This window comes from Belonocnema kinseyi, chromosome 5 (genome assembly GCF_010883055.1).
Source record: "Belonocnema kinseyi isolate 2016_QV_RU_SX_M_011 chromosome 5, B_treatae_v1, whole genome shotgun sequence".
In the NCBI taxonomy this organism is placed as follows: Eukaryota; Metazoa; Arthropoda; class Insecta; order Hymenoptera; family Cynipidae; genus Belonocnema; species Belonocnema kinseyi.
The window spans coordinates 78888991-78909915 of record NC_046661.1 but is presented as its reverse complement, the minus strand read 5'-3'; the positions used below and the strand labels follow the sequence as shown (position 1 = coordinate 78909915).

Here is a 20925-nt window from a genome sequence, read left to right as displayed (position 1 = left end):
GTTTTTATTATAATTCAAGTATGTGGTAGAAAATTAACTTTTCTGTTAGAAAAATAATATTTTCGGGTAAAAAATTCAATTGTTTTTAAGGCAATACTTACTTTTGTCTTTAAAATTCAACAATATTGTTGAAAATTCATATATTTTGTGGTAAATTTATATTTTTCGTTATAAAATTACTCTTGTTTGTTGAGATTCATCTTTTTGGTTGAGGGTTCAACTATTTAGTTCAGAATTATTTTTTTGTTGTTGTTGAAAATTAAGTTTTGAACCTCAAAATTTGACGATTCCATTTTTTAATAGGAAAAAAAAAAAAATTTTGTTCACTCGAACACTCTTCCTTTTAATGAAGGATGTATTTATTTTAACTAGCTACAGCGAACACGGATGCCAGCCATGTAGCAAGCAGTAGCAGGTGCAATTAGAAAGGGAGACAGTAGAAAGAGATAGAAGAGGCAGTGCAGAGCAAAGTAGGGTTAGAATATGATCAATCATAAATTCAGACTTGAAGTGCAGAGCAAAGCAGTGTTCAAATTTGATCAATTTTAAATTCAGACTTGTAGCTTTTATAAGATTTAATTTTGCTGTAAATGCTGAACAAAAGTACAAAGTAACAGAAACCAAAAAAACATGGGTCAGAAAAATAATAAAATTGTTGGTTAAAAAAAGTGTTGGCCCTGAAAAGGGCCGATTTTTGTCCTGAAAAGGACAAATTATCTACAAGTGAATAAATTCTCTAGTACCTCATTGAGAATAGAAGTATCCAAATGCTTCTAAAAGGCTAAAAAAAAGTTCGTCGTTGCTGTTGAACACATTTTTCCAAACATACTGAACTAAATAATGTTCAGTCCGGTTAATTTTAACACTACTTTGCTCTGCACTTCAAGTCTGAATTTATAATTGATCAAATTTTAACACTACTTTTCTCTGCACTACCTCTTCTTTCTCTTTCCAATGTATCTCTTTTCTCATTGCACCGCATTCATGTTCACAATGGCACTGTAGCTTAAAGAAGACTGTACTGTCGGGACTCAACTCGGAAGGAAAAAATGCTTTTTCAATTTTGAATACATTTTTGCAGATTTCGCATTAAAAAATCGAAGCTTTTGAATTTTGAGAATTTTGAAGAATATCGCAAAATTTCCCTAAGAATCCTACGAAAATTTCAACTGATTTTTATTTTGAAAGATATATGTAAAACATGTATTGAAAAAGAATCTTATAAATTTTAAGAAAATTTTTAAATTGTTAAAATAATCAAATCAAATAAAAATATTCGAAATAAAAAATTCCCAGATTAATAAAGTTCCTGGTAGTTTATTACTATTAGTGAATTTGAAAAATCTTGAATCTAAACAATTGAAATATTGTTTAAATAATGAATAATAACATAAAAAAAGTTTAAATAAATTATTTGTAGGCAACTTTCTAAGTTGTGAATAATAAAATGAATTTCTAACCCAACAGTTCAATTTTCTACCAAAAAAGACAAATGTTAAAAAAATAAATTTTTGATTTGTGCGAGAATTTTCATCCTAATAATTACATTTTTCACCAATGAAATGAATTATTAACCCAAAAGATCAATTTTTCACACAAAAAGGACAAATTTTTAACAAAATGAATAAATTTTGTACCAAAGAGTACGACTTTATAACCAAAAAGATAATTTGCCAACCAAGAAGTTTAAACTTCTATAAAAAAATTTGATGACAAAAAATGGAACAGTTAAATTTTCAGTTAAAAAGATTAATTTTCAACAAAAGATAAAAATTTTTGACAAAATGGATAAAGTTTTGTGCAGAGAAATTATGCTTAGACTAAAATAATCAATTTTGAACCAAAAAAAAATGAATTTTTAACCCAGAAGTTGAATTTCCTACCTAACAAATTTTTTTGAACAAAATAGACGTATTTTCAACAAAATAGTTAATTTTTCAGGCAAGGAAATTAAGTTTTTTAACCCAGTAGTTTAATATACAACTCAAAAAAGAATTCTTTAACAAGAAAATATACTAATTTTCAATCGAAGAATTGAATTTTTAACAAAAATGTTTTCCTTTTTAACCAAAAAAGATTGATTGAAAATAAAAAAGAGGAATTTTGAACTTAATAATTGAATTTTTCGCAAAATATATTATTTTTCAAACCAATAGATTTATTTTTTACCAATGAACTTTTCAATCAAGAAGATTAAATGTCTATTGAAAAAGATCAATCTTTGACAAAAAATGGATTAGTTAAATCATTTTTTAGTTAAAAAATAAATTTAAAAAAAAAGGATTTTTAACCAATTGGCTCAATTTTCAAGCAAAGGAATTAAGTTTTAACCGAAATAGTGGGCTTGAAACAGCAACAAACATTAATTTTTACTTTATATGTACTTAAATTTTTAACAAAACGGATTAATTTTTAACCAAGAAGATTAAATTTTGATTTGAAATAAATTAATTCTAAATAAAAAGGAAGCAACTAATATACTATTCGAAGAATTGAATTTTGAACAAAAGACATACATTTTCAATCAAATTTTCAATTTTTAAAGCAATTTTCCAAACAATAATTAAATTTCCCAAGCTCAAATTTTTAATAGAAATAGTAAACATTTACCATTTTTCTAAGTTTTGATTTTCAAAACTATTATTTAAATGTAAATATTGCGATAAAAATATAGAAAATGGTGATTTTTCAATTATTGTAAAAATACTATTTTCACTGCTAATTGACAATTAAGTTACTTACTAACGAGGCTTGAAAATAAAATTCTTATAGAAAATTCGATTCATATTCAAATAAATTGCGCAAGTCCGTCACCTCTTACCGCGGTCCCTGTACGATCTCATCCGTGTCAGTGGCTGACGAATTAAAAAGAGGCCCGAAGAGCGGAAGGCGCTCGTTTTTGTCGATTGACGACCTTTCAGTGTCAAGAAATGAAATAATGTTACTTTTAAGTTTAGAATATTTTCTCCAAAAAAGCGTATGCAGTCCCATGTTAAGATGTACTAACTATATGATAGTCTTTCTGAAATTTCCACCTATCCTATCTTGGCTGTGACGTCATGCTACAATACTCTATATTTCGCAAAATATTTGGTAATTTTTTTATTCAATGTTATATTTGTTCCATCGTACATCAACAAAAACACCTTGAAAAACACTCACATGCATCATGCACAAATGCGTACACATACTTTCAGCGCGCGCATCGATACAAGACCAGGGCAGCCAATGAACGTCCCTTGCATAAAATCACCCGATGACTGGCGGTACAGGTGGGGACGCCTTTAGCTTTGGAATACGTAAATGCTTACATGCACGGGCCTTAAAATAGGCAAGAGTTCACTATAAATTGAAAATGTATTTTTGACGTTCATAAACTGCTTTAAAAATATTAATATTACGTTGCTGGATCATTTCACACGCAGCAAGACATTTTGTGTATGAGAAAAATAATATGCTAATTGTTAAGAATTGTAAGTGACTAAAAAAAATGGTGTCATTATTATTGAATTTATTAGAATTTTCTCACTACAAGAAAGAAAATTCTGTAAATTACAGGCAAGAATTCAAATCATAAAAGATTTTCTGTGAAATCTATAAGAAAATGATGGAAAATGAAACGATTTTTGGTTAAGAAAGTGCAATTTTTAGTTTTCTGAAAAATTGATTAATACAGTATTTGAAAAAATGTTTACGATTTTCATTTGTTTCATTACCCAGGCAACAATTTCTGTTTTCTGATGGTTTGTTTAGTGGAGGCCTTCAAGACGACGAGAATTCATTACTTTTAACTGAAAATCTGAAGAAAAAAAACCTTAAGGGAAAGAAAGGAGGCTGAAAGTTCCAAAACTTGAAAAAAAGGTTCGTTTTTCTTAATTTTTTTTTCAATTTTCCTTCAAGACTTTTAAACTTCCATTGTAACAGCCAAAAAGTTTTATTCTATTATCTACCAAATTTGTTTTTCTTAAGCTAAAAAACTTGTGTCTCATAAATAATTACTAATTTAATAAGTATATTTCAAGATCTACTAATTTTTAATTACTAACACATTTTTAATTTCGTAATATAAATTTACTTACTTAAAATCAATTAAAGTAGGAGAAACATTTCTAAAGTGGATAATCATGAATTAAGAGCACAAATAAGATCAAAATTAATAATTTAAATTTAAATTTATTAACACGTATAGTGTCTTAATTATTGAATAAATCATATGAATTATTTTACACACATTAACATTTTTGATTAATGATTATCAAGTGTAGGTTGCACTATTCACTGCAGGGAGGTTTTCTCTAACTTAAAAATTAGGCTTATAAATATAATTTTTTTCAGATATAAAGATGAGAGGCTCGTGGGTGTTATTTGGAATTCTCGGAATATTTACTGTTTGCTCCGGATTTTCATTGGATCGATCAGGTAATTTATTGCTTTACAACAATAATTTATATAAACATGAAATTATTATTAATTAACGCATTGTATTTTTTGGTACAATATAAATCAGTTTTTTAAAAATATATTAAATCAAGAAAATGTTGTTTCAAATTTAAAATATCTTTTTTAGTTCCAGTTGGTTGGGAGCAGGCAGCGCCTTTTGGAAAAAATTGGAATGGAAAAACTGAAGTTACGGGGATGGAAAAAATTATCCAAGCTTCAGTGCCTACAAAATCACTCGAACCTGAAGGCGAAACGCCAGAGGATCAGTTCCGTGAAAAAAGGTCAATTTTAAATCTCAAAATATCATGCGCTAGGGTAATCCAAAAATCGAAAGTGGAATTTTCGGTTGACTCCACCCCCCCTTGCATAATCTAATTTTTCATTTTTCAAATTTTGACCCCTTTAAATCTATTTTATGGTGCCCGGAAAATGCACAAACAAATGCAAAAAGCAAATTTATGTCAAATTCCTGCTGAAATCTATTTTTTGAATTTTTTAATAATGAATTATTTTTATTCGGTAATTGACAAGTGTTCAAGTATTTTTCAACTAATTTTAAATTGTTTAAATCATTATTGTTTCTTCGAACAATCTTTTTTCGCCTTTTAACCCATGAAAAGTTATTATTTTTAGGGATGATTGATACAAAAATTCTATTGCTTAAAATAATTTATATTTGTATTATTTTTGTTCTCCACCAAATCGCGAAAAGCTTATCTTTTCTGGAGTAATTGACACGGTTAAAGAATTTTAAGTGTACTATTTTTTGTTTAATATATTTAACAATTTTCTTTTTAGATTTATTTGTTTAAACAATTTTTGTCCTTTGACAGTTTGGGAAACTTATTATTTTCTGGAATTAATGACGTTAATGAGTGTTAAAAGTCATATTTTTTGTGAAAGCCAGTTTGCAACTACTTAAACAATTACAGTTTTTGTTGTTTATAAAAGTAGGGTATAAGTTCTGCGATTTAAAAAAAAACTGAATGATAAGCTACATAGTGTAAGACATAAAAAAACTTGAATTTTCTCCACCTTTTCTGATTCCTATGAAAAGACGCAAGTCAACGATTATTAATTGTTTAAATAATTGCAAACTATCTTCCACAAAAAATGTCGCTCGTAAAATTTATCAGCTGCATCAATCTCAGAAAGTAATCACTTTTTAAGATTTAGAGAGGAAAAAAATTGCTTAAACAAATGGAAATTGTTTAATTAATTGTGAAAATCATTGAAAAATGTATTACTTTCGAATTCATTAATTGTGTCCTTATTTCAGATAATAATTAATGTTCTCGTTTAAAAGGGGAAAAATTTTCAATTAAAATTAAAATGGTTTAAATAATTAGCATATTATTTATAAAGTAAATATGACACTTGGCATTTATCAACTGTATCATTTTTTCCCAAAAATAATTACTTTTGACGATGTGCGGGGAGAAAGGTGGTTTCAGCAAATAATTGTGATTTAAAATTCAAAATTAGTTAAGCAATAACCAGATTTCTAAATTAAGAAAGGTGGTTCGGGTCCTAAATTTTTATAATTATGAAAAAGTTTTTTTTGCAAATCATTTTTTTCTGCTGTTTTCATAATCATTACAATTTAGGACCAGGTCCGTCTATTTTAGTACTCCGTATTTATTATCCCAAATTTTCAAATGTTTATGGCGATTTGTGTAAAAATAATTTAAGAAATGAAAAAGTGTCTAAGGCAGGCATCTAGTCACGTGACCCACTCCTCACATGGCCTTAAGTGGATATTTTTTTTTCGAAAACGGAGCTTCTCTTATTTAAAACCTCATGCTAATTCCAAGTTCAGGGGCAAGGATTAATGTTGACCGATTTGAAGAAAAGAGGGAAATTTTTAATTCCACAAAATGAATCAATTTGGGCCGCCGTAAAGATGCGCTTAAGTAGTATACCTACATTAGTTGAACTGCCACAGTTCTGGTCCACTGGTTCTGTTCGAAGCTGAGGTTGTATTACATGCTAAGTTATCTCTCGTCGGTTATGCAGATTCAGCAGCAGGGCTCCAGGAACACGCTTCTGTTCCAAACTAAATGTCGGCAAAATCGTATATAATACCCTACCTTATCGACTGTCGCTAACTTACCGGACCCTGTTTTGCCAACATTTAACTTGAGGCAGGCTCGTTTTCCAGAAACTCTACTGATGAATCTGCATAGCCGACGAGAGATAACTTAGCATGGAACAAAATCTTAACCTGGAACAGAACCAGTTTTCCAAAACTGTCCCGGTTATACTACACGCTTAAATTGATTGAAGCCATGTCATTTTAAAAATGCTGGATGTAAAAAAGTCTTAAAAATAGTTTTTAATCATTTTTTGATTATTTTATAGATCCGAGCAGATGACCTCTGAAAATTCGACCAATCAGAAGTCAAAAAAGCTTGAAGAGTTTAAGGATGACATACATTTTCCAATAGAAGAAAATTCGTCCATTTTTCCTAAAGAGAGTGAAATTGAAAAGCCTCGTAATGCAGTGTTGATGTTTATCGACGAGTCGGGCCAGGATCATCAGGAACTCTGGAAAGGTTTACAAACTTCGAACAACTTTCCAGTTCATGGGTTTTTGCAAGTTCGTCAAATTTTCTTTTCATTAAAGTCATTTCGAAAAATTTTACATTTGAAAGAATTATTTACTAAATTAAATATAAAAAGTTCAAAAAATTCTGTTATCAAGAGCAGAATAGAAAAATTAAAGCGCATGAACGGGTCATAAATTTTTTATTTAGAGCGCGTTCAAAAACTACGTTACACTGCCTTTGGCTAGGGGGTGGGAGGGGGGCAGGTTTTGTGAGAATTTCGAAGAATTAAAAAAATTATAATGCTGAAAGAAATGAACATTGGTGATTTATTTGGTTTAAAAAAACAATCTCTCTTCTGAGAAATTTAATCTTTTTTGTCAAAAAATTAAATCTGTTTAGTTCTAAATTCATTTGTTAATTAAAAATTAATTTATTCTATATTTGAAGGAAGATGTATTTTTTTTCGTTCAAAAATTAGTTCTTGTTGAAGAAAATTAATCTTTTTGGTTAAAAATGGAACAAATTGGTTAAAAAGTAATTTTCTTGGGTTAAAGATTCATAATTTTAGTTTAAAATTCATTTCTTGGGGTAACATTTAAACTATCGTTGACAATTTTGGTATTTTTTTAAAATTTTATCTTGTATCTTTTTGGCAGAAAATAAATCTTCTTGGTTGAAATAAAAAATGAAAAAATGTATTTCTTTATTTGAAAATGCATCTTTTTTGTGGACAAGTAATCTCATTATTTGAAACTTCATATTTTGGACTGAACATGGTGGTAGTCCAAATTTGGTCGTTAGATTCTTGATCTTATTTTCAGGAATTCTTTTCATCAATTTGATTATTGGACGTTAAGAAGGAATTTCAATTGGATTCTTATCTTATTTAAATATCCTAAATTTTGAAAATGCATTGCTATTTGTTGAAAATGGACCTATTTTGTTGAAAATTCGTTTCTTTCTATTGAAAATTTTTTTTAGCAAAAATATAGTAATTTCATTTGTTCTTAAAATTGATCTTTTTTAGTAAAAATTTCCGATATTTATTCGAAAATTCAGCCTTTTTTGAAAAATTCGTTTCTTTTTATTGGACATCATTTTTCCATTGAAAATGTATAGAAAATCCTTTGTTTCGTTGTATTTTTTTTCGCTGTTACTTTCGTTGTTTGGTTGAAAATTCGCCTCTTTTGGTAGAAATTTAATTTTTTCGTAATCGAAAATTAAACTGTTAGCTTCAAAATGAATGTTCTATTAAAAATTCATTTCTATTGTAAAAAATTGACCTATGTTCTGGAAAATTAGTTTTTTCATACATTTTTTTTTACTAAAAATGTTGCAGTGCCATGTGATGTTGAAATTTTTTTTGTCGAAAATTTCAGGATTTAGTTAAAAAATCAGCTATTTTGTAGAAAGTTTATTTATTTTTTTGAAAAATCTTTTTTTAATGAAAATTTATCAATTCCATTTCTAGAGTAGAATTTTTTTAGTTAAAATTTTCGGTATTTGATTGAAAATGTTTGTATTTTGTTTAAAAGTCGTCTTTTTCAGCAGAAAACTAATATCATTAGTTAAAACCTCATCATTTTAACTGCAAATTTGATTTTATGGTTGACCACTTTGGTAGAAATTTGATCTTTTTTGGTTAAAAATGCAATTTATTAATTAAAAATAATTTTGTAGTTGACGAATTCAACTATTTTGATTCTATCTATCTTGATTCGGCAGATTCGTCTGTTTGTGTTGAATTCAACTGTTGATTTAAAATAAAAATATTTTTTATCAAAATATAAAATATCATACTTTTCGTTAAAAATTCATCTTTTGAGTAAAATTAGACTGTTTTTTTTTAAATTTTAAATTAAAATCTTCTTTTCGTTTAAAAATGAACTATTATATTTTTCATTGAAAATTAATCTTTCTTTATTAAAAATCAAAATACTTGGTTGAAAGATAAACTTCTTTGTTAAAAAGTAAGTGTCTTTATTTGACATTCATCACGTTTGAAAATTTTACTATTTGGTAAAAAATTCGTCTTCTTAATTTAAAAATGCATCACTTTTAGTAGAAAGTTAATTCTTCTTTTTCTAATTAATATGCTTTCTTAAAATTTCAACTATTTTGTGGAAAATTAATCCCTTTTTTTGTTTGAGTTTAACAGTTTTTCATTTAAAATTAAAATCTATTTTATTTAAAATATCAACTATACCATTTTTGGTAAATAATGATCTTTATAGTTAAATTTCTTTTTATTGTTGAAGATTTATAATCTTAATTGAACTTTTAACATTTTTGTGGAAAATTTAATAAAAATTTAATTATTTTGGTGAAAATTTAATAGTAAAAAAAATCGTTACTTCTACTTCAAAGATCAACAATTTAGTTTTAAGTATAACTGAACAGGTTCACAATTAATTTGTTTATTTATAGAATATTTTACTATTTGATTGGAAATTGTTGAATTTTTGATTAAAATTACAAGTACTTTCTTTAAGTTTGAACTAATTTGTTTAAAAGTAATAGTTTTTGTTTGAAAACTTAATTGCTTTGTTGAAAATTCATGTTTTCTGGAAAATAATATCTTGGTTGCATATTCTACAATTTGATTGAAAATTCCTCTTTTTAGGATAAAATTCGAATATTCGGTAAACAATTTTCTTTTTGCTTTAAAATTTAACTATTTAATTCTAAATTCAATTATATAGTCTCAAACTAATTTCATTTAAAAGAATTCATTATCCCCTTTTCTTGAAGTTTACCTTAGACCCCTTATTTTAAGATAATTTTTGGCTGTGAAAAAAATATTAATCTGCCGAATCGTCGTTTCTGCCAAATAAACATTTAGAAAAATAAAATTTAGGGAATATTTGTGAGCATCGAAAAATTTAATGCTAATTATAGCTACGCAAGCAAAGGAAAAGCACCGTTTGATACCAAATATTTATGAATGAAAATTCAAATTAAATCATAAAAATGTACTTCCTCAACAAAAAATTTTGTTTGCAGAGCTGTCGAAATGAAGAGTTAGGATTTCCTCTGGATGAATCTTTAATTTTTGGAAAGAAATATCACTGCGAATGTGAACATTTTTTGCGAGCCAATATGGCTTCTTTACTCTCTTGGGCTCAACGTGCGAAAGAGATGACGACTGGTAAATAGAAAAAGAATGTCAAATAATAAATTTTTTTCTAACTTTAATTTTTTTCACAAATAATGCAACCTTAATGAAAATTTCTGCAATTTTTAAAATAGAAACTACTATCTGCAATATAAATAAAATAATGTACAATCTATATTTTTATAATCTACAATTTACCATATAGAAGATAAAAGTTACAAAATGCTTTTATGATCCACTGTGATTCTGGGCAATCCACTTGTAATCCACTTGTAATGCAAGCAATCTAAGTAATCCGAGAGATCCAATTAATTTAGTCTACCCTAAGAAATAAAATTGTAATCTTAATAACCCACTTTTCGATACAGATAATCCGCTTATAATCCAATGTAATCTACTTTCTATCAGTAGTAATCTAAGTAATCAGATATTACCACTAATTCGAGTAATCCACCTTACACTCTAGAAAAAAATCGTAATCCCAAGTAATTTTCTTGTAATCCCAGGTAATCCACTTTTGATCACAGGTTATCTACTTGTAATCCCAGGCCAGGTAATTCATATTTAGACCAAGTGAATATGCTTTGTAATCTTACTTAATACATTTATAACCAAAGGATATCCATTTGTAATACTAGATAATTCACTTATAGTCCAAAGCAATCGACTTTTTATCCGCATAATCTAATTAATCCAGTAAAATTCTAAGAAATCCACCTGTTATCCTATATGATCAACTCTTAATTTAAGATAATCCACTTGTAACACCAGGTAATCCATTTCTAACCACAAGTAGTCTACTTGCTATTTGCGGTCATTGGTTATCCACTTTTAATATGGCGTATTCCACATCTAATCCTGAGATATCCATTTGTGATTCGAGTAATCTCAAGTAATGCATGTAATTTTGTACTCTGGGATATCCACTTGTAATCCTAAATAATCCAGTTTGAATCCAGATGATCCACTTCTAATCAAGCGTAATCCACTCGTTCTCCGGATTAATCTAAGTAAAGCGGACAATACCGCTAATTCTAGAATTGCAATTTGAAATTCTAGGCATAAAACTTGTAATCTCAGGTAATACAGTTTTAATCCCAGATAATCCACTTTTAATCCAAGAAATAAACTTGGAATTCCTAAAAACCTCACTTGTAATCCCAGGTGATCTATTCATAATCCAAACTAATCCGTTCTGAATCACAATACATGCACTTTTCAATCCTGGGAAATTCAATTGTAGCTCCAGTATATACATTTGTAACTCTAGGCAATCTACTTATAATCCAAGCTAATTCACTTGTAATTTGAATAATGCAATTAAGTCAGTATTATCCTAGGTAATTTATTTATAATCGTATATAGTCAACTTGTAATGAGAGGTAACCCACTTGTAACACCAGGTAATCCATTTGTGACCTCCAGAAATCTACGTGCTAAATCTTGTTGCAGGTAATCTATTTTTTGTATAAAGTAATTCACCTGTGATCCTCAGAAATTCACTTTTTATCTGGAGTAATCCACATGCAACCTTAGGAAATCCATTTGTTACTAAGAGTAATAATTTGAACACGTTTAATGTCAGTAGACCGTCAATACATTAATGTCCCAATTAATCCTCTTGCAATCTAGAGTAATCTAGTTTATCCTCGGAAATCCACTTTTAGTCCCAGTCAAGCCACTTGTCATCTCAGTTAATCTACTTGTAATCCCAGGTTTTCTATTTATAACCGCTGGTAATCTAGGTGTAACCCCAGGTGTTCTATTTGTGTAAGCAGGTATTCCACTTGCTATCGCAGGTTTTTCACTTGTAATATAGAGTAATCCACTTGTAATTCCTGGAAATTTACTTGTAATCTGCAGTTATTCACCTGCAATTTTAGACAATCGCTTGTAATCCAGCGTAATATAATCTTAATCCGGGCAATGCGAGTAATCTAAATAATGAATTTCAATTCCAACTAATCCACTTGTAACCTAGAGTAATCTAAGTAGTTCGGCCGAAGTTTACTTGTGATCCAAAGTAATCCACTTGTAATATACAGTGAACCACCTGCAATTCTAGAAAATTTACTGTAATTCATATACTTCATCACAATCCCAACTTATCCACTTGTAATCTACTCGTTACCTAGAGTATTCTAAGAAATTCTATTAATTCGAGTAATCCCAGGTAATCGAATTTTAATCCACAGTAATTCAAACAATCGGGATCTCTTGTAATCCTCTGGACCGCTCGGTTATCCGAAATAGTCATCCGTAATAATCTGTGTAATCCAGTGTAGTCTTAGATAATTCACTTTTGATTCAGCGTGATTCACTTGAAATCTAGAGTTATCTAAATGATCCGTCTAATCCTAGTAATCTAGTGTATTATCGGAAATCCACTTTCAATCCCAGTCAATCCTATTTTAATATCAGCTAATCTACTTCTAATCCTAGGCCATCCCATTGTAATCCCAGGTAATCTACATGTCATCCGCGATAATAAAAGTAATCCAAATAATTCAGATAATCCAATTATTCCACCTGGATTCCTACAAAACTCATTCTTAATCCTATCTAATCCACTGGTAATCCCAGGTCATCTTATTTAAATCCCAATAAATCCAATTGGTCCACTTAAAATCTTCAACATTCTTTTTTGAGAATTTTGAAAGTCTTAACAATTTTTTTGAAATCTTGACATTTTTGAAAATCTTTTCGAATATTCTCTTGAAATTAATTTAAAACAAAAATAAAGGATTAGTCTATATTAACCAAGGAATTTCAAGAACATTTTTCGAACACCTTAAAACCTTCCCAAATACTTAAAAATCTTTAACATTTTATTTCGAAATCTAAAAAGATATACATATTAAATTTTTTTTTAACTTTTCAAGTGTTTGTTTATTTTTTAATCTTTTCAAAATTTCTGGGTATTATGTAAACTTACTGGAATCTTTCCTAAAATGTTGTAATCTTGTACAATTACAAAATTTGCTTTAAAATCGTCCACAAACTTTTTCCACATTTTTGGAAATCATTCGAAATGTCTCCATATTTTTTCAATTTATTCTTGAAATTCATTTTTACAAATAAAAGATCATTTTAAATTTTCTTAAGAATCTTAAAACAGTTTTTTATTCTCTTAAAACCTTTCAGCATTTCTAAAAAGCTTCCTTTTTAAAAATCTTCTAAAAAAATTCTAACCATGCAAATGTAAAGAAATTGTCTTTAAATTTGGAGGATTCTTTTTTCTCTTCTACTTTTTTCATATTTTTCTTCCAGTTCATAGTTTAAAATGAATTTTAAATCTTTTAAAATGAGTTCATAATAAAAATAACATGTTCTCCCTTATCAATAATTCTTAGCTACATTTTAAAATAATGAAAGGAAGTTCGTAATCTTTATTACTACATAAAAAAACTGAAACTTAAATCAATTGAATTTTCGAAAATATTATTTTGATTTGATGAGAAGTCGATTTACATGAAAAAATTAATTTCTTTCTGAAAAATAAGCAACTGAATATTTTTTTATAAATTTTAGGAGCAGTTTCGGCCACGAACTTTTCGATTCCTTCAGCTCTTGGATACGAATCGTCAATTTTCAGACATAATTATGAAGAGTCCGAAGAAAACAAAATGAAAATGTTAAAACCTCAAGTTCATGATGAATGGCATCTGATAGATGTAGATAAAGAAGGAATTTGTACTGTTTCCCCTTCAGTTTTTTCCACTCCTAAGCAAGAGGGTGAGCCTAAATTTTTTTTTCATTTTTAACGAACATTAATTAATAATAATTAAAGTTTTGCTGAAGTTTAATCGAGAAGCATCTATTTTAAATAGATTAAAAAATGTGTTGTTTTTGAGTGTTTACAATAATTCAAAATATTAACGCTGTCATTTAAAACAAAATTTTTCGAAGATTTGAAGTTATTAGTACTTTAATTTAAACAAAGGCTTGAAAAAAATCCTCAGAAATAAGAAAAATTACATTATAATGCAAATTAAGATCATTGCAGTTAATTTCAGCATAAAGGGATTTTTTGGTTTGGTGGCTGTTTAAAATAATCTGTTACTACTTCGTGTCTTGACAGGTCTATCGAGCTAGCACCTCCACAAACGAAATTCCCAAATTTCTTTATGTCAGAATTTTAGGCTTTTTTGGGGTTTTTTTGGGCTGTATTGCCGATTTTTGTGCTCCGCTACTTTTTGTGAAAATTCAAATTTTGAGTGGAGGTGCTGACTTGAATCAAGCCAGCACCTCCACTATATAAAAATTGAAAGAAAAAAAAATCAAACACGTCAGATTTTTGGGCTTTTTTTGGGCTCTTAAATGCACCAGTAACCAATTTCCAAAAACCACCCCTACAAAATATAAAACCACCTCATATGTAAAAAGTCAAATTCGGAAAAAACAAAGAATACCAGAATTTTGGGCTTATTTTGGGCTCTAAAATGCATGAAAAAAATTAAAAAAACTCCCCCCATTTTCAAAAAACCATCCCCATGCAAAAAATAAAATTTGCAAAATCCAAAATGCACTAGATTTTTGGCTCATTTTAGAGTCTGAAATGCACTTAACATTATATTAGAAAAACCACCCCTGTGTAAAAAAACGTCAACCTAATAATAAAAACTTAAACCTTGATGTTGGCATTTTTTAACACCCCAAAAATCAGAGACTCCATTTGAACCGTAAAATTCGAAAAATATCAGAGACTATAGTAACACTGTAATATTCCGAAAAAGATTGATTTGCACAAAATTATGTTTGATTGTTAAAAACGGACTGTTTTTTAACGTCAAGTATTGGGGACCAAAAATCGGAGTAGGTATTTTTAAGAAGCCCAATAATCATAAACTCTACTGACACTGGAAAATTCTCAAAAATATTAATTTTTGACAAAGTCATATATACATGGTAGAGAAGGGTTCATTTTATAAGTTAAGGGTTGAAGCCCATAAAATCGGAATGGATATTTTGGAGGAGCTCAAAAATCAGAGAGTACATGACACTAGAAAATTCTCAAAAACATTATTTTTTGACAAAGTCATATATACGTGGTAGAGACGGGTTGATTTTATACGTTAAGGATCGAAGCCCAAAAATTAGAGTGGGTATTTTCGGGGAGCCCAAAAATCAAAGACTACATTGACACTAGAAAATTCTCAAACATATTATTTCTTGACAAAGTCATATATACGTGGCAGAGAAGGGTTGATTTTATAAATTAAGGGTTGATGTCCAAAAATCGGAGTGGATATTTTCGAGGAGCCCAAAACTCAGAGACTACATTAACACTAGAAAATTCTCAAAAATATTATTTTTTGACAAAGTCATATATACGTGGTAGCGAAGGGTTGATTTTATACGTGAAGGGTTGAAGCAAAAAAATCAGAGTAAGTATTTTCGAGGAGCCCAAAAATCAGAGACTCTACTGACACTAGGGGCTTCAACCCTTAACTTATAAAATCAACCCTTCTCTACCACGTATATACGACTTTGTCAAAAACTAATATTTTTGAGAATTTTCTTGTGTTAATGTAGTCTCTGATTTTTGGACTCCTCGAAAATATCCACTACGATTTTTGGGCTTCAACCCTTTACGTATAAAATCAACCCTTCTCTATCACATACATATGACTTTGTCCAAAATTAATATTTTTGAGAATTTTCCAGTGTCAGTAGAGTCTCTAATTTTTGGGCTCCTCGAAAAAACCCACTCTGATTTTAGGGCTTAAACCCTTAACGTAAAAAATCAACCCTTCTCTACGACGTATATACGACTTTGTCAAAAACTAATATTTTTGAGAATTTTCTTGTGTTAATGTAGTCTCTGATTTTTGGGCTCCCCGAAAATACCCACTCTGATTTTTGGGCTTCCACCCTTAACGTATAAAATCAACCCTTCTCTACCACGTATATATGACTTTGTCGAAAAATAATATTTTTAAGAATTTTATAGTGTCAGTAGAGTTTATGATTATTGGGCTTCTTAAAAATACATACTCCGATTTTTGGTCCCCAACACGGTTGGTTCAAATGGAGTCTCTGATTTTTGGGCTGTTCAAAAATGCCAACACCAAGGTTTAAATTTTTATTATTAGGTTGACGTTTTTTTATACAGGGGTGGTTTTTCTAATATAATGTTAAGTGAATTTGAGACTCTAAAATGAGCCAAAAATCTATTGCATTTTGGATTTTGCAAATTTTATTTTTTGCAAGGGGGTGGTTTTTTGAAAATGGGATAGTTTTTTGATTTTTTTTTCATGCATTTTAGAGACCAAAATAAGCCAAAAATTCTGGTGTTCTTTGTTTTTTCCGAATTTGATTTTTTACATAGGGGGTGGTTTTATATTTTGTAGGAGTGGTTTTTGGAAATTGGTTACTGGAGCGTTTAAGAGCCCAAAAAAAGCTTAAAAATCTGACGTGTTTGATTTTTTTTTTCTTTCAATTTTTATATAGTGGAGGTGCTGGCTTGATTCAAGTCAGCACTTCCACTCAAAATTTGAATTTTCACAAAAAGTAGCGGAGCCCAAAAATCGGCAATACAGCCCAAAAAAGCCCAAAATTCTGACATAAAGAAATTTGGGAATTTTGTTTGTGGAGGTGCTAGCTTGCAATACATATTTAAAAAGTTACCAGAAATCTTTAATAAAGTTTTATTTAATAAACAACTTTTTAATTGTTTCGATTCAAGAATTTTCCTATTTGTGGGGTTTCAATCGTCTGCAATTTTATAATTTCGGCAATTTTTCATGTAAAATATTTTATTCTTCGGAATTTTTCACTTGAACCATTTGGAGATATATTTAATTAATTTCAATTTTTCCCGGAATGTTGTTGTTATTCCCAGATATCGTTGTTCTCCTAATAAATATCTTTTAAAATGCTCTAATTCTTATTTTAAATTCTGAAAATTTGAAGAAATTGCTTTAAAATCTACCATTTTGTTTTTCCACAAGTTTTTTAAAATTAAATTTTTTTAATATTCTCTTTAAATTAATTACCTTCCAGATACTTTTTTTTTAATTTTAGGAGGCTTTTTCGATTGGCTTTAAAAATTAATGCTTTAAGCTAAAAAAAAATTTTTAATCTTTCTAGGAACTTCAAGACATTTTTTTCTTCTTTTGAAACGTTTGAAAGTTCTTAGAGAGCTACTTCTTCTAAATCTTTTGAAATGTTCTAGAATTTTTATAAATATACCATTTAAATTAAATTTTCAAAATAAAATATTATGAAAAATTTTTGAAGGAAGCTTAGAAATTTTTTAATTTTCTTTATCATTCTTTTTAGAAATCATAAAGATTTACATTAATTTTTTTTTCTTTAAATTTTACACTATGTTTCAAAGTTTTGAAATATCTTTAAAAATGATTTAAATTTATCCTGATTTTTTCCTTAATTCTGCAAAATAAAAGCAGATTCAAAAATCGTTTAGATTATTTTTTTTTCCTTATTTTAGAAATATTTTGAAATGCCTAAAAATCATTTTAAATATTCTATACAAATTAATTTTTCACAAAAAAATATCGTTTAAAATTTTGCGAGAAATTAAAATTTTATTTTTTCATAAACCTTTTTAGAAATATTTAGAAAACTATATTTTTCTACACTTTAAAATTATTTTTTCATAATTAAAAAATTTGTTTTCTTTTTTTGAAATTCTAAAAATATCTGATAAAATGCTCTCATTTTTTTTCAATACTGCAAATTTCAAGAAATCATTTGAAATATGCTCTTAAATTTATTATTTTAAATAAAGAATCATTTATGATTTTCCTAAGAACCTCAAGAAAGTTTTTTTTCTTTTTTTCCACATTTCAGAATTCCTAAGAAGTTTCTTTTTTTGAAATCTTCAAAAATCTACATTATGCTACAAAAAATTTGAAATATCAACAAAAATCTAACTGACTTTTGAAGAAAAAGATAACTTATTTCAATGTAAAATCTACTGTTAATTTACAATCTAAAATTAAGCTTTTATAAACTTCAGTTTACAAAAAATCGTATAATAATTAATTGATTATAAGATTTAATCCTTTTTTTATGTATACAATTTTAGAAAATATGTCAAAGGAGGGGAAGTGAGGAGAAATAATGAGTGAAGGGGAAATGAAGGGAGCGGAAGTACGGATACTTCGAGAAGTGAATGGTGGGGGAGTAGAAAAGTGAGGGAGTGTAGGAGAATTAGGGCTAAATCAAGGGAGGGAAAGTAGGTAAATTAGGGGTAATGAGTAGAAATGTGCGGATAGGAAGTAGGGGAAATAAAGGAAAGTAGGGGAATTGAGGGGAAATTATGGAAAATTTGGGATGAGAAAGTGGAGGGGGAGGGGGTAAGAAGAACAAGAGAAGTAGCAAAGTGAGCGTAAGTAAGAGGAAGTAAGGTAGCTGATTAGAAATGATGGTGAGTAGGGGTAGGGAAGTAAGTGCTGGTGAAGGGAAGTAGGGGAAAGGCAGAAGGGGAAGCGAAGTGTTAGATAGGGAAGAGTGGATTGGGGTATGTATTGGGGGAAGAAGTTTTGAAAGGTCTTAATAGGCTATGAAATTCTTTTTTGTAGGCTCGCGGCGCCTACTTTGACTAATTTTTTCATTATGCTTTCATTTTTTTTCAGGAGAACAAATGTGGGACGTTTTTAACACTTTTTCGAAAATCCGTGTTGCATTTTTCCGAAATTTGCTTGAATCTTTCCACAAGAATGCAATAAACACGGAAGACAAATTTTCTACAAAAAAAACAACTCTGGAATCAAGTTTAGTCGAATTGATAAGAGACACTGTAGAGAAGTTGAAATCGATTTCGAATGATAAAGGATTTATTATGGTTGCTGTTGCTCCTGGAAACAAGATTTCCCCTGCCATCGAAATTTTGCAAACAGAGGTAGACATTTTTAAAATCTAATTAAAATGAGATTAATAATTAAATTTAAGATCACAAAAGTTAAAGAATAAATACAAATGTTTCCAAATTATCAAAAATAACGAAGAATTGAGGGTATTTTTAACAACATATTTCTATTTTTAAAAAACCTGATGAATCTTTGATACAAATTTTTTTTTTTAATGTAACATTTCATATTTTCACAAAAAAGTTTCTAATTTTTAATTTTTAAAACTGCTAAATTAGACTAAAAAATACGAATTTTTAACAGAATAGTTGAATTTTCAACTAAGAAAGACATTTCAATTTATAAAGAAAAAAACATATTTCAAAGTTTTGCGTTTTTAAGTCCTAAAGACAAATTTTTGAAAAATAAATCGAATTGACAACCCAAAAATATGCATTTTGTGCCAAAATAATTAAAATTTCAGAAAAAAAGGGTTTTGAACAAAATAAATGAATTTTCAATTAAAAAAAACAACCAATTTTCAACAAAATTGTTCATTTATATTTAAAAAAAAACTTTTAACTAAAATAATCCATCGTTAATGAGAATTAAAAAATCTAAATAGTTAAATTTTCAACTCCGAAGATGAATTGTCAACAAAAAAACACGTTTTTAATAAAATAGTTTAAATTCAACTAAAAAAGATAAATTTTCAAACAAAAATTAATTTTTAACTGAATGTTTTAATTTTGAATGGAATTTTCAACCTAATAGTTGAATTTTCAACAAAAAGGTTGATCTTTTACCAAAAAAGACAAATTTCAAACAAAATAGTTGAATTCCCATCAAAAAATAGATAAGATTAATTTTAAGTTATAGAAATAAGTTTTTAACCAAATAAAAATAAATTTCCAACTAAAGAGATTAAATGTCTCTTAAAAAGTTCGACGAAAAATGTAAGTTACATTTTTAGTTTAAAAAAAATTTTATAAAAAATGGTTTTCTACCAAACAGTATAATTTTCCACAATATACATGAATTTTCAACCAAATATTTTAATTTTGAATGGAAGTTTCAACATGATAGTTGAATTTTTAACCGAAAGTTTAATTTTTTACCAGAAAAAGACAAATTTCAAACAAAATAGATGAATTTAAAAAATAATAGAATGGATTAATTTTAAGTGGGAACAATAAGTTAAAAAAAAATTTAATGAAATAGTTCAACTTTCAACCAAAAAGATATTTTCTTTTTTAATTCCGAAAAATAAATATCCATTAAAAATTGACGAAAAATGGAATAGATACCTTTTTAGTTCATAAAAATTAATTTTTCATTTTAAAAAATCCATTTATACCATAAAAAATCATTTTCAACCAAATGCATAATTTTTAACCAGAAAGGTTAATTGTTACCAAAACAAGAGAACTTTTTAACAAAATAGTTGAATTTTCAAATAAAAAAAATCTGTCAACGAAAATAGCATGGTTTAATTTTCTCCCAAGCAAATAACATTTCTACCAAAAAGATTAAACATATATAAAAATTTTTGCCACAAAACACTTAGTTAAATTTTAGTTTAGCAAAATAATTCGCAATACAAAAAACTGACTTTCAAACAAAGAAAAATTAACTTTAGACTCAAAAAGAAAAAACAATTTCCTACCAAAAAAGAATAATTTCCAAATTAATTCTGTTTCACAAAAATTAAAATGTCAATAAAATACGGAAAGAAAACAAAAAGTTGTACTTTCAGCTGAAGAAGATTAATGGTCAAACTAACGTGATATAGTTAAGTTTTTCAATAAAAAATTAATTTTTAATGTAAAATCTAAATTCGTTCCAAAACGATTAATTTTTATGAAATACATGAATGTTCAAATAAAACAGATACATTTTCGACCATATATATATATATATATATATAATTAAAAATTTGTCATAAGGACAACCGCAGGATTTCGCCGGGAGCGGGTGCTAATCTGAAAAATTGCACCCGCTTCCA

General features: G+C 28.0%; 1 protein-coding gene across 1 annotated transcript in view; it reads left to right on the top strand.

Annotated features, from left to right (window-relative positions):
- Positions 1 to 3720: 3720 nt before the first annotated feature.
- Positions 3721 to 20925, top strand: part of LOC117173723 — a 55099-nt gene continuing 37894 nt past the window's right edge. Inside the window, exons 1-7 of the mRNA XM_033362364.1 lie at positions 3721 to 3861; positions 4336 to 4419; positions 4568 to 4721; positions 6802 to 7039; positions 9993 to 10137; positions 13636 to 13839; positions 18708 to 18973. Coding sequence (XP_033218255.1) covers positions 4344 to 4419; positions 4568 to 4721; positions 6802 to 7039; positions 9993 to 10137; positions 13636 to 13839; positions 18708 to 18973 — 1083 coding nt within the window. The 5' untranslated portion in view covers positions 3721 to 3861; positions 4336 to 4343. The remainder of the gene's footprint in view (positions 3862 to 4335; positions 4420 to 4567; positions 4722 to 6801; positions 7040 to 9992; positions 10138 to 13635; positions 13840 to 18707; positions 18974 to 20925) is intronic.